Source organism: Rhinopithecus bieti, unplaced genomic scaffold (genome assembly GCF_001698545.2).
Source record: "Rhinopithecus bieti isolate Rb0 unplaced genomic scaffold, ASM169854v2 scaffold_33652, whole genome shotgun sequence".
Taxonomy (NCBI): Eukaryota; Metazoa; Chordata; class Mammalia; order Primates; family Cercopithecidae; genus Rhinopithecus; species Rhinopithecus bieti.
In genome coordinates, this window is record NW_016814761.1 from 1,981,053 (window position 1) to 1,994,125 (window position 13,073).

General features: G+C 50.7%; 1 protein-coding gene across 1 annotated transcript in view; it reads right to left on the reverse strand.

Moving 5' to 3' along the window:
* The window catches only part of TAS1R2 (taste 1 receptor member 2), a 23,654-nt gene extending 10,581 nt beyond the window's left edge, over positions 1-13,073 (reverse strand). The window contains exons 1-4 of the mRNA XM_017852027.1: positions 12,891-13,073; positions 10,570-10,870; positions 4,930-5,703; positions 63-272 (exon numbers count right to left, since the gene is read on the reverse strand). Coding sequence (XP_017707516.1) covers positions 63-272; positions 4,930-5,703; positions 10,570-10,870; positions 12,891-13,072 — 1,467 coding nt within the window. The 5' untranslated portion in view covers position 13,073. The remainder of the gene's footprint in view (positions 1-62; positions 273-4,929; positions 5,704-10,569; positions 10,871-12,890) is intronic.

Below are 13,073 nucleotides of genomic sequence, written 5' to 3' on the forward strand. Positions count from 1 at the left end.
GGCCCCGCCCGCCCGCCAGGCCCCGCCCCAGGTCTGCCCACCCACCAGGCCCCCTGGCTGACCGTGTTGTTGATGGTGTGCCAGGAGATGTCTTGGATTGTCTTCAGCTGTCGCTGCAGGGGGTAGTAGGAGGCGACGCTCTGGAAGGGATTCTGGCTCAGGTCCCATTGCCACTGGACAATCTCCAAGTGCAGAGCCATGTCCCCTTGCGGGTCGAAGAAGAGTTGGTGGTCCAGGAGAGTGAAGTTGACCTTCCAGATCTTCTCAAGCAGCTGGCAGTGTCAGAGGGAAGGGAAGTGGAGCTAGCATCAGAACCGAGCCAGAATTTTTCCTGGACCTGGGCAAGATTCTACCATTCCACTAGCCTTGATTTCCAACTCTGTAATATGGAGGCAATAAATCTCCAAAAAGGTGGCAGTTTAGGAGTCAGTGGCTGAGAGCTCTGCTCTGGAATCAGATACATCTGGGTTCAGGCCTCAGCTCTGCCTCTTGCTGTGAGTCCTTGGGCCTGTTGCTTAACCTCTCTGAACCCGTTTCCTCTTCTGCAAAGTAGGAGCAATAAAAACTCTATCTTCTGGGCTTGGAAGCAAAAAATAAGTTCATCTATGTTAGGGACTTAGAGCAGAGCCTGAGACAGGAATCACTCCTACCAAGATGCCGATACAATTCCTTTTCCCTGGGAGTCACCTCAGTCATCCCTCTGGAACCCAACACATGAGATGAGGTACAGAGTCCACTGTCTCTGTCACCTGCAAAGGTCACTTGGGATCTCCCCTGATCCCTGGGTCCTTCCTGCCTCCCCAGACCTTAGCGTCAGCTCTCATTCCAGTCTCTCCCCACCCCCACCCCCAGCACCCCATCACTCTCAGTAGGCAGCAGCTGGAACAAACTAGAGCACGCTTTGAAGTGGGCATCCTTCAACCTAAAGTCCAGTCCCAGCTCTGTCCACAATTTGCTGTGTGACTCTAAGCAAGTTTCTGAACCTTGCTGGGCTAACCCTGAAAGGACTTCCAGCTCAAATATCCCATGGACCTGGCTCCTAGATTTTCCCTCTATGAATGGGAGTGTCCATTGGGCTACACCTTTAGGGCTCACCTGCTCAAGGACTGACAGACACACAGACAGACAGGTAGCCAAAGGAGTCTGGTCCTGGCCTTCTCCCTTCCCTGCCCAGCAGGTGAGGTCCTGACTCAGAAAGACTCTTTGGAATCAGCACAGGTTGCTAGGCCCAAGGGCAATGGTCCTTCACGCCAAGAAGAAGGAGGCTCCAACCAGGTGGTCAGCCTGAGGATGAGGATCAGGATGGCGGAGGCCCCTAGGAGTCAGGTCCTGGATGCCCATGTTGCACCTCTGTAGTGACCTGCCCAAGCAGCATTGAGCACCTGGGACTGGAGGGATCCAAGATATCACCCCCAAGGGGTCAGAAAGCACTGGCCTTGTAATTGTCCTGAGTGGGTGGGAGCCTAGACTATTATTGGCAGGGACTTGGGCACCTTGGGGTTCCCTCATCAGGCTGAACCCTGTTTCCCCTTCCCCATATAGCCCCACCCCTACCCCAGCATAAGCTGTACATTTAAGGCAGACTCAAGTCCACCTCTCCAACCCCGCACTCTCTCCTGAGACCAGCACTTGGTGTCAGAGAAGAAGAAGAGTATATTCAGCCTCTTAGCTGCCCCAGGTAATTTGCATCATGATTGCAAATCCCCTCAATAACTCAACAGGGTACATATGATTCCTTCCACTTAACAGATGAGAAAACCAAGGCTCAGAGATATTAAATTTGCACAGGTTTGCACAGCTAGTAGTGGCAGCACTGGGATTCCATTCCAGGTCTGATTGCCAAGCTCTGCCCAGCTCACTGCCACCTGCTTCACAACGTACGAACAGGTGGGCCATATCCAAGATGCCCGAGGGGTGGAGAGGGGTGGAGAGAGGTGTGTGGGGAAGAGCCAGACCACCGCCAAGGGCCCCATTTGTGAAATAAAAGGATTGGACCGGAACCTGAGAAGACCTCGCAACCCTGACCCTCTATGATTCAATGACTGGCTGAATTTTTTTTTTTTTTTAAGACGGAGTCTCACTCTCTCGCCCAGGCTGGAGTGCAGAAGTGCGATCTCAGCTCACTACAATGTCCGTCTCCTGGGTTCAAGCAATTCTCCTGCCTCAGCCTCCTGAGCAGTTGGAATTACAGGTGCCCTCCACTATGCCCAGCTAATTTTTTGTATTTTTAGTAGAGACAGGGTTTCACCAAGTTGGCCAGATTGGTCTCAAACTCCTGACCTCTTGATTCATCTGCCTTGGCCTCCCAAAGTGCTGGGATTACAGGTGTGAGCCACCACACCCTGCTAATCTACTGAGCATTTTTGCTGGGATGGCCACAAATTTGCCAGCCTGGATTTACCCAAACTCCCACTGATCTGATCCCACCACCACCATCACCACGGGCAGCACATCCACCCAGTGTCATCTCCAACTCTTCTCATCACCCCTGAGGCCTCTCTCTCTCTGCCTCGCCTCTCATAGCGGTGCCCATCCCCACTACTCCAGCACTATTTCATCACCACCCCTGGCCACTCCCTAGCTGGGTGCCTGTCACCTCTTTAAACCTCAGTTTCACCTGTGTACGGGAGAGCACCCACGTAGTAATAACAGTATCTGCTCAACAGTGTCTGTCTGGGCATGACTGAGAATTCATGTAAAGAGGTGAACACAGTGTCTGGCACATAAGTACCCATTCATTCATTCATTCATTCAATATTCACTGAGAAGCAACGCCAAGCCAGACCAGTGCCAGCAACTTGGGATACAGCGTTGGAAAGGATTGACAGGATCCCTGCTCTCACTGGCCTCTGTTTGGGAGGTGTGGGGAGTAGCCAATGAACAAAGGATATCAACACAATCACAACTTAGGATACCTGTTACGACAAAAATAAACAGAGTGTCGTGGTGTGACCTGGCAAGGAGGGTGGGAGGTAGTAAGGACACCACATACCATTTTGCAGATTGTGCCCTGCAAGAATGGGTCCAGTTAGGACAACTGGGAGGAACAGTTGGAGTCCAGCCGACTCAGGTCACCAAGCCATGCGCTTGCTACAGGTCTGCGTCCATCTGAAGCCAAAGAGCATCTTGGTCTAACTTGTCTGCACAAAAGGGCATCATTTTCTAATTCACACAAGGACTCTGTTTATGCCAGCGGAGACCCTGGGTGAAGCCTACATAGGGTGGGCTGGGCTCCCTGCTACTTGACTGCATCATCCCCCACCCCAGCTCTAAATTGGCTTGTAGGGCTGTCTCAAGAACGTCATCTCAGTGCTTGGAATGCTCTATGAACTCCTGCTGCCTCTAGACAAAGCCCCCTCTCCTTCACCTGGCACTGGATGTCCTCCAGTATCACCTGCAGTTCGGGTCACCTCTCAGTCTTCGCCACTCGAGCCTGACCACGTGGCCAGGCCACCACTCTCCCACTCTCCTCCTGGAAGGTCCAGTGTCTGTTCACTCCCTACTTCAGTCCTGCCTTCCCTGACCTTCTCCCACCATGATGATGCCCCTGCTCCATGCACAGCTGCAATTTTGACTTCCTGCTACACTTGGTAGACAGATCTTCTTAACTGTCCTCATCTCCCCCTGGGTTGGTGGTCCCCCAGGCCTGGCACATAGTAGGTGCTCAACAAAAGGGATGGGACATCCTGGTTGCTATGACTGGTGCCCTTTGGTCTCTGCTGTCAACTGTCTTTCATCATAGCTCCTTCCAGTTGCAGCTGGGAGGATGCCTGGAAGGTGAAGCGGGAAAACCGCAGCAGAATAGGCCAGACCTGAGTTCAAAACCAGGGTCCACCACTTACCATTGAGTGATCACGGGCTAGTCACTTTGACTTCCTGTCCCTCAGTTTTTCTACCTGTAGATTATCCTCACAGGAGAGTCATGAGTTAGATGCGATGTATACTAGCCATTGAGTGCCTAGTAGGCACTCAACAGTAAAGCACCCATGATAATTATGTATATTATTAATGTAACAGGACATATAACAATAGGCAGTATTTTTACCAACTGGCACCAGAATTCCTTTTAAAGAATGACTGCAATCTTTTAAAAGAAAAGTGTTTATGGTTGCAAGGTTAGGATCTGAGATTATGGGATAGAGAGGTACAATTAAATAGAATGAGAAAGAGAATTTCTTCAGAGCAAACTAATTTGTTCTGTTAAAGAAGTGAACAGTTATTTGAAGATGGGAGAGGGATCTAGCAAGTGAGCGAAAGGGGAGAACGAAGAGGGGAGATGGGCAGGGTTTAGGAAAGTGGCTAAGCAACAGGGTGGGAGGCTGGCCCCAAACTGTGAAAAAGCCAAGGAACCGTTTAAGAACAGAGATCTCCAATAGCAAAGTATAAAGTGCGCATCTCTAATGTAAATCCCCTCTGCTCCTCTGATCCTCAGTGAAGCCTTCTATATCCCAGAAGGCTTCGTGGTGGGGTGTTTCTGTGTGTTACTATGGATGTGGATGTGTGTGTTAAGCCAGAAGAACAGATTTAAAGTCTATGTCTGAACCAGGGTGATAGAGAATGAGGGTAATGAGAAGATCCATAAAAGCAATGCAAGGCCTTAGAGGGTCCACAGGAAAACACAAGCCCGTCCCAGGCTCTCAACCCTGGAGAGACTTGGTCGGTGGGGAGGTGGGGGGGCGGGGCTGTGGTTCCCACTGCCTGTGGGATTTCCTTCTGGTGAATTCCACCTGAATGTCCAAGAACAGACTACTATCTTGAATGGTGAGCATTAAATTAATTTAAAAAGCAATTTTGTTTTGGCACCAGGAAGGACTAGTGCTATGTGTCTGGAAGAATGGGATACCCGTGCCCTTTCACACCCATTTGCCCAGAACCCCAAGAGAGGAGGATGGAGGTGCCCTGCAGTCTCTATGGCAGCCACCCCCTCACCTGCCAGGGGTAGACCTCCCTCTTGGTACAGGTGCCATGGTCACAGCCGAGGAGGCTGTGCAGGGCGTGGGCCACGGCATAGACCGCAGAGTACACGCTGTAGACGACACGCTCCCCAGAGAGCCTGAGAACAGTGTTGAAGGACAAGGTGCCATTCAGGCAGTTGTCACACTCTTGGTTGCAGGTAGACCTCTGGCTGGTCCTGCTGAGGGGTGACGGCCCAGCCTGTGGGCCTCGCACACGGAACTCACTGAAGCCCGGGATGGGCACGCTCTGGATGGTGATGCCCAAGAAGGTGCCTATGTGGCGCAGCTCTGTGAGGTTGTGCAGGACCGGGTCGATGGCCCAGGACTCAGAGGCGATCCACACGGCACCCGTGAAGTTCTGGCGCAGCACCTCATTGAAGAAGTTGTACAGGGTCAGGTCGGGTGAGAACACGACCACGACGCGCGCCGTGCTCTGCTGCAGCTTGTCCACGATGGTCACCAGGCGCTGGCGCTCCTCTGACGTCATGTTCTGGTTGGGCTGCATTGTGGGCAGTGTCTCCTGGAAGGCGATGCAGATGTCACCCCGGGCCAGGCGATTGCCAAGCAGCTGGCCATTGTCACGGCCATAGGCGTCGCTGCTCACCAGCACGATGATCCAGTTCCAGCGGAAGTGCAGCATCAGCTGCACCATGGCCTCGATGTGGTGGTCGGCGCTGGGTGTGGTGCGCAGCAAGGCTGGGAAGCGCACCTTGTCTCGCAGCCCATCGCTGATGGCACTATAGGTGATCTGTGAGGGGAGTGGCCGTGGCATGAGCGAGTGCCCCACTGGGCGCTCTGCCCTCACCCCAGGGCTGTATCCACCATCATTATTTGGGAAGCACCTAGTGCAAGTCACCCCAGGGGTAGGTGGTTTACACCATCGTCAATCATCATGGTCCCCAGGTAGCCCCATGCAATAAGAACCTACTGTGTGCCAGGCCCTAGGCCAGGTGCCTTACCTCAGCCTCATCATGATTATTGAGCACCTACTGTGTACCACGGCCTGGGCCAAGCCACATATACCATCATCCTCATAGTCATCAGCACACTGGCTTTTAGTGAGAACCACATCCTGGGCTAGGTAAATGACATAGCCATCATCCCCATCACCTAGAAACTCTTACTGGGAACAGCGCTTTCCTCCTCCCCCTCATCACCATCAGGCTCAGCAACCAGCCACATTTCTTCCTTCTGCCTCCGGGGCTCCATGGTTTTCTTCCCAACTCACTGGGTGTTCCATCTCCTTTCCTGGTTCCTTCTCTTCTCTATGACCTCTTAACCTTGAAGGACCCTGGGCTCAGGCTTCGGTCCCTGCCTCTTCTCCAGCTGCTCTCCCCCTCCCTTGGTGGTCCTATCCAGCCTCATGGCTTTATATCCCATTTCCATGCCAACAACTCCCAGTGGATAGCCCTGGCCTGGACTTCTCTCTTGAACTTCAGATGCATACCACAACTGCCTGTCTGACGTCTCAAACTTCACAAATCGTAACTGAACCTTTGTTCTCCTCCGAGCCCATTCCATCCACATCCTCCCCCATCTTGGTTGATGAGTCCATCGTTCCAGTGACTCAGGCCAAAAACTCTGGAGTTGTCCTTGACTCTTCTTTCGCACACAGGTCACACTGGATCTGTCAGCAAATCCTCTTGGCTCTACCTTTAAAATATATCCATCCAGTGCCTACCAGCTCCCCGCTCCCTCCTGTCCAGCCACCATCATCCCGGGCCTGCACTGCAACATTACCCACCCACCTTTCCCCTGCAGTCTAAGCTTAACATGGCAGCCCAGTGAACCTGCTCACACACACATCAGGTCACTTTACTCCTCTTCTCAGAACTCCTCAATAGCTCCTAACGTCACCCAGGAAAAGCCAGAGTCCTTGAATAGCCCCTAAGCGCTCAATCATTTATCTGCACAGCTCTCATCTGTCTGATTTCATCTCCTTCTTCTCTCCCTCTGGCTCCATTTGTGCTCATCTAGTTCCACAAACATACCAGGCACCTCCTGGCCTTGGCACTTGCTAACCCCTCTTCCTGGAATGTTCTTCTCCTAGGTCTCTCATGGCTCCCTCACTCCTTCACCTCCCTCAAGTCTTTGCCCAATTGCCAGTGAGACCCACCTGACCACCCTGTTGAAAATTGCAATCTCCCTCTACCAGCCCCTCCTTTCCACTGACGTGACAGAGCCCCCACATTTTTATTTTATTCATTGCACTTCTCACCTCTAACATCCTGCATCACCTATTGTTTACACTTATTTTCTGTCTGTCCCCACTAGAATAGAAGCTCCATGAAGGCAATGATTTCTATGTTGTTGCTAGCTGTACCCCAGCACCTACAACAGTACCTGGCACATAGTAGGTGCTCAATAAATATCTGTTACATGAATGAAAGAATGAATTTAGTCCTCAGCTAGATGCTTCATGTAAAAGTACTAACATTAAACAGTAGCAATCACAATATTCGTGACTAACTGTGTGCCAAGTTTTTTGCTAGCTGATCTTTAATGAACATGTAGCCTGTACCAGTACTGCACTTGCCACTTTCAATCATGATTATGATAATAGTTATAATAATAGTCGTAATACAAATCACTCTTTCGTGAGGACCTACTGTGAGGCAGACCTTGTGCTAGGCAACTGTGCAGAATAATACTAAGCACTCCAAGTTTTTATTCCTGTGTAAGATGCTTTATAAAACAACATTATTTACTACCTACTATGTGCTGGAAATTTACACAGATTGAAACACTAATCTTCAGATAGTCCTGGGATGGAACGCTTATCATCCCACTTTACAGGTGAGGAAATTGAGGCCTAGAAGAGTTAAGAGATTTGCCAAAGGCTTCACTGTGGCCAAGACTCGGTGCCAAGTTGCACAACCAGATCTGCCCACTTCCAAAGCCTGAGCCCTTATTCCATAAGCTGGGCTGTCTTCTCAAGATTTGGGCTGATGCCCTGACCCTGCTTCTGGTCCTATCACCACCTCCCATGATTGTTGGAAGAAGTGGCCTCTGAGGCCTATAGACAGCCACTCCTCTGCCCCACTCCCCAGGGCCCAGGAGCCTCACCTGTGGAAGAAGAAAGAGGGAGAGGAAGTTGGCCACAGTCATGACAGCGTCGGAGTTGTCAGGGCCAATGACAGCCACCACACGGGGCATGTAGTTACTGTAGTCCTCATGGATGGNGAAGTGCAGCATCAGCTGCACCATGGCCTCGATGTGGTGGTCGGCGCTGGGTGTGGTGCGCAGCAAGGCTGGGAAGCGCACCTTGTCTCGCAGCCCATCGCTGATGGCACTATAGGTGATCTGTGAGGGGAGTGGCCGTGGCATGAGCGAGTGCCCCACTGGGCGCTCTGCCCTCACCCCAGGGCTGTATCCACCATCATTATTTGGGAAGCACCTAGTGCAAGTCACCCCAGGGGTAGGTGGTTTACACCATCGTCAATCATCATGGTCCCCAGGTAGCCCCATGCAATAAGAACCTACTGTGTGCCAGGCCCTAGGCCAGGTGCCTTACCTCAGCCTCATCATGATTATTGAGCACCTACTGTGTACCACGGCCTGGGCCAAGCCACATATACCATCATCCTCATAGTCATCAGCACACTGGCTTTTAGTGAGAACCACATCCTGGGCTAGGTAAATGACATAGCCATCATCCCCATCACCTAGAAACTCTTACTGGGAACAGCGCTTTCCTCCTCCCCTCATCACCATCAGGCTCAGCAACCAGCCACATTTCTTCCTTCTGCCTCCGGGGCTCCATGGTTTTCTTCCCAACTCACTGGGTGTTCCATCTCCTTTCCTGGTTCCTTCTCTTCTCTATGACCTCTTAACCTTGAAGGACCCTGGGCTCAGGCTTCGGTCCCTGCCTCTTCTCCAGCTGCTCTCCCCTCCCTTGGTGGTCCTATCCAGCCTCATGGCTTTATATCCCATTTCCATGCCAACAACTCCCAGTGGATAGCCCTGGCCTGGACTTCTCTCTTGAACTTCAGATGCATACCACAACTGCCTGTCTGACGTCTCAAACTTCACAAATCGTAACTGAACCTTTGTTCTCCTCCGAGCCCATTCCATCCACATCCTCCCCATCTTGGTTGATGAGTCCATCGTTCCAGTGACTCAGGCCAAAACTCTGGAGTTGTCCTTGACTCTTCTTTCGCACACAGGTCACACTGGATCTGTCAGCAAATCCTCTTGGCTCTACCTTTAAAATATATCCATCCAGTGCCTACCAGCTCCCCGCTCCCTCCTGTCCAGCCACCATCATCCCGGGCCTGCACTGCAACATTACCCACCCACCTTTCCCCTGCAGTCTAAGCTTAACATGGCAGCCCAGTGAACCTGCTCACACACACATCAGGTCACTTTACTCCTCTTCTCAGAACTCCTCAATAGCTCCTAACGTCACCCAGGAAAAGCCAGAGTCCTTGAATAGCCCCTAAGCGCTCAATCATTTATCTGCACAGCTCTCATCTGTCTGATTTCATCTCCTTCTTCTCTCCCTCTGGCTCCATTTGTGCTCATCTAGTTCCACAAACATACCAGGCACCTCCTGGCCTTGGCACTTGCTAACCCCTCTTCCTGGAATGTTCTTCTCCTAGGTCTCTCATGGCTCCCTCACTCCTTCACCTCCCTCAAGTCTTTGCCCAATTGCCAGTGAGACCCACCTGACCACCCTGTTGAAAATTGCAATCTCCCTCTACCAGCCCCTCCTTTCCACTGACGTGACAGAGCCCCACATTTTATTTTATTCATTGCACTTCTCACCTCTAACATCCTGCATCACCTATTGTTTACACTTATTTTCTGTCTGTCCCCACTAGAATAGAAGCTCCATGAAGGCAATGATTTCTATGTTGTTGCTAGCTGTACCCCAGCACCTACAACAGTACCTGGCACATAGTAGGTGCTCAATAAATATCTGTTACATGAATGAAAGAATGAATTTAGTCCTCAGCTAGATGCTTCATGTAAAAGTACTAACATTAAACAGTAGCAATCACAATATTCGTGACTAACTGTGTGCCAAGTTTTTTGCTAGCTGATCTTTAATGAACATGTAGCCTGTACCAGTACTGCACTTGCCACTTTCAATCATGATTATGATAATAGTTATAATAATAGTCGTAATACAAATCACTCTTTCGTGAGGACCTACTGTGAGGCAGACCTTGTGCTAGGCAACTGTGCAGAATAATACTAAGCACTCCAAGTTTTATTCCTGTGTAAGATGCTTTATAAAACAACATTATTTACTACCTACTATGTGCTGGAAATTTACACAGATTGAAACACTAATCTTCAGATAGTCCTGGGATGGAACGCTTATCATCCCACTTTACAGGTGAGGAAATTGAGGCCTAGAAGAGTTAAGAGATTTGCCAAAGGCTTCACTGTGGCCAAGACTCGGTGCCAAGTTGCACAACCAGATCTGCCCACTTCCAAAGCCTGAGCCCTTATTCCATAAGCTGGGCTGTCTTCTCAAGATTTGGGCTGATGCCCTGACCCTGCTTCTGGTCCTATCACCACCTCCCATGATTGTTGGAAGAAGTGGCCTCTGAGGCCTATAGACAGCCACTCCTCTGCCCCACTCCCCAGGGCCCAGGAGCCTCACCTGTGGAAGAAGAAAGAGGGAGAGGAAGTTGGCCACAGTCATGACAGCGTCGGAGTTGTCAGGGCCAATGACAGCCACCACACGGGGCATGTAGTTACTGTAGTCCTCATGGATGGGAAGGAGGTTGTTATCCTGTGCCAGGAAGTAGAGCACCGGCTGGACGTTGTTGGAGATGTAGCACACATCCACCATCTCATAGCCTAGCAGCACATCAGGCAGCAGGCTGCTGTCATTGTTGATCTCCTCCACCGCAAAGCGCATGGCCTGCATGAGGTTGTAGCCCATCACCTTCGTTTCATACCTGGAGGGGCCACAGCAGTATGAGATGGAAGCAGATCCAGAGTGAGAAAGGGAGGGATAAGAGAACCAGCCTGCTCCTCCTCCCTGCCACAGGAAAGCCAAGGCATTGACTGAGAAGGAACCACCCTAGAAGGCTCCAGCACTTTCACCATGTCATTGTCACCATACCACATCTCTAGGGTCACCATTGCCCATATGGCCACCACTGACACCATTATCCATGTGGCCATAATCAATACCATCCCTATAATCTCCATCACCACTCTACTGACGTCCACTAATGTGACCACCATTATCCACTAAAACTTCCATCATCACCATCACCACTATCAACATCATCACCCACTACCTGTATTACCAATATCACCACCAGGGCCATCACTGTCACCACAACCTTGTGACCATCATCACCACCATCATCACCATCACCATGACCACCATCACTATCAGCACCATCACTATCACCACCATCATCATCATCACCACCATCACCACCACCATTTCCACCATCACCATCACCACTACCATCACCAGCGCCATCAGTAACACCCTCACCACCATCACCATCACAGCACCATCATTATTAGCATCACCATCACCACCACCCCCATCACCATCATCACTACCATCACCAACACCATCACTAACACCATCACCACCATCAGCACCATCATCAGCATCACTACGATCACCACCGTCACCATCATCACTACCATCACCATCATCACCAATACCATCACTAACACCATCACCAGTATCACTACCATTACCATCATCACTAACACCATCACTAACACCATCAGCACCATCATCAGCAACACTATCATCAACACCACCATCACCATCATCACTACCATTACCATAATCACCAACACCATCACTAACACCATCACCACCATCAGCACCATCATCAGCATCACTATTATCAACACCACCAACGCCATCATCACTACCATCACCATCATCACCAACACTATCATTAAAACCATCATCATCATCACCATTATCACTACCAGTACCATCATTACCAACACTATTACCACCACTGCCATCATCATCACTACTGTCACCATCATCACCACCGTTACCACCATCATCATCACCATCACCATCACCATCATACTTTTTCTCATTGTCATCATCACCAGTATTACTGTTATCAACATTGTCAGCATCATCACCATTACTTTCATCACCACCATCACCTTCATTATACTCCCCACCATGGTCACAAGCATTAGAAAACCCAGCATTGTGCCTAGTGCCATCACCTTCACCATTCTCAAGCCAACATATAATCTTCCCCAATGTCATAAATAATGCATTTCTTATAGTCAACCCTTAATCATCTTTTGCACTGTCCTACCTTTCTCCTTGTCTCCCACAAAACCCTCACCCTCTCTGCAAGAGGTCACTGTTTTATAGTCCCAGGCTGGCTCCATGTCCCAGCCTTCGTGCTTGCATGCAGATGCACCCAGGCGCCACAATCTCCAAGTGATGCTGTCATCCCAAGGGGTTCATGGAAGAGGTGGGGGAAGAGGAACTCCCCTCTAGGCCAGAAAGCACCCCTACCCACCCAGCCACAGCCCTTGGAAAATGCAGTCTGAGAACTTTATATAGAGAAAAATCACATTCTGCATCCCAGAGGATTTTGAATGGGCTTTTACATGGACCCATTGGGAGTCCCCCAGTTGCCAAAGTGGGTGAGAGCAGTCTTGATCGCCTCTAAAAGCCCTCTAGGCTCGAACATTCTGTAACTCTATTTAAAAATAAATAAATGACACTGAGATGACCCAAGTCTCAGTGTTTCAGAGCACAATCGCCAAAGATTTTGGTAACCCGTGTTGTATGAGGCCTCCCTGAGGGCTAGGAGCATGGATCTAGAATAAGGGGGTTGGCAATGAATGGGAAGGAGTGCTCTAAGCCCTTGGTCCTGGTCTAGCTCCCAAGGACCCACAGGACCAGATCTGGCCTCCCATCCCATCCCCATTGCCACTTCCAGCCCCACACTGGAGACTCACTCCTTGCACATGGGCACCTGCAGGAAGTCAAGGTGAACAATGCCCTTCATGTTGGCATGGAGGGTGAAGAGGCCACCCAGGAGGTAATCCCCAGGCAGGTAGAAGTCCGAGTTTTTAGCCGGCTCAGCCAGGACCCGTAGCAGGAAGAACAGGGAGCAGATGGTCGTTGCCCTGGGCCGCATG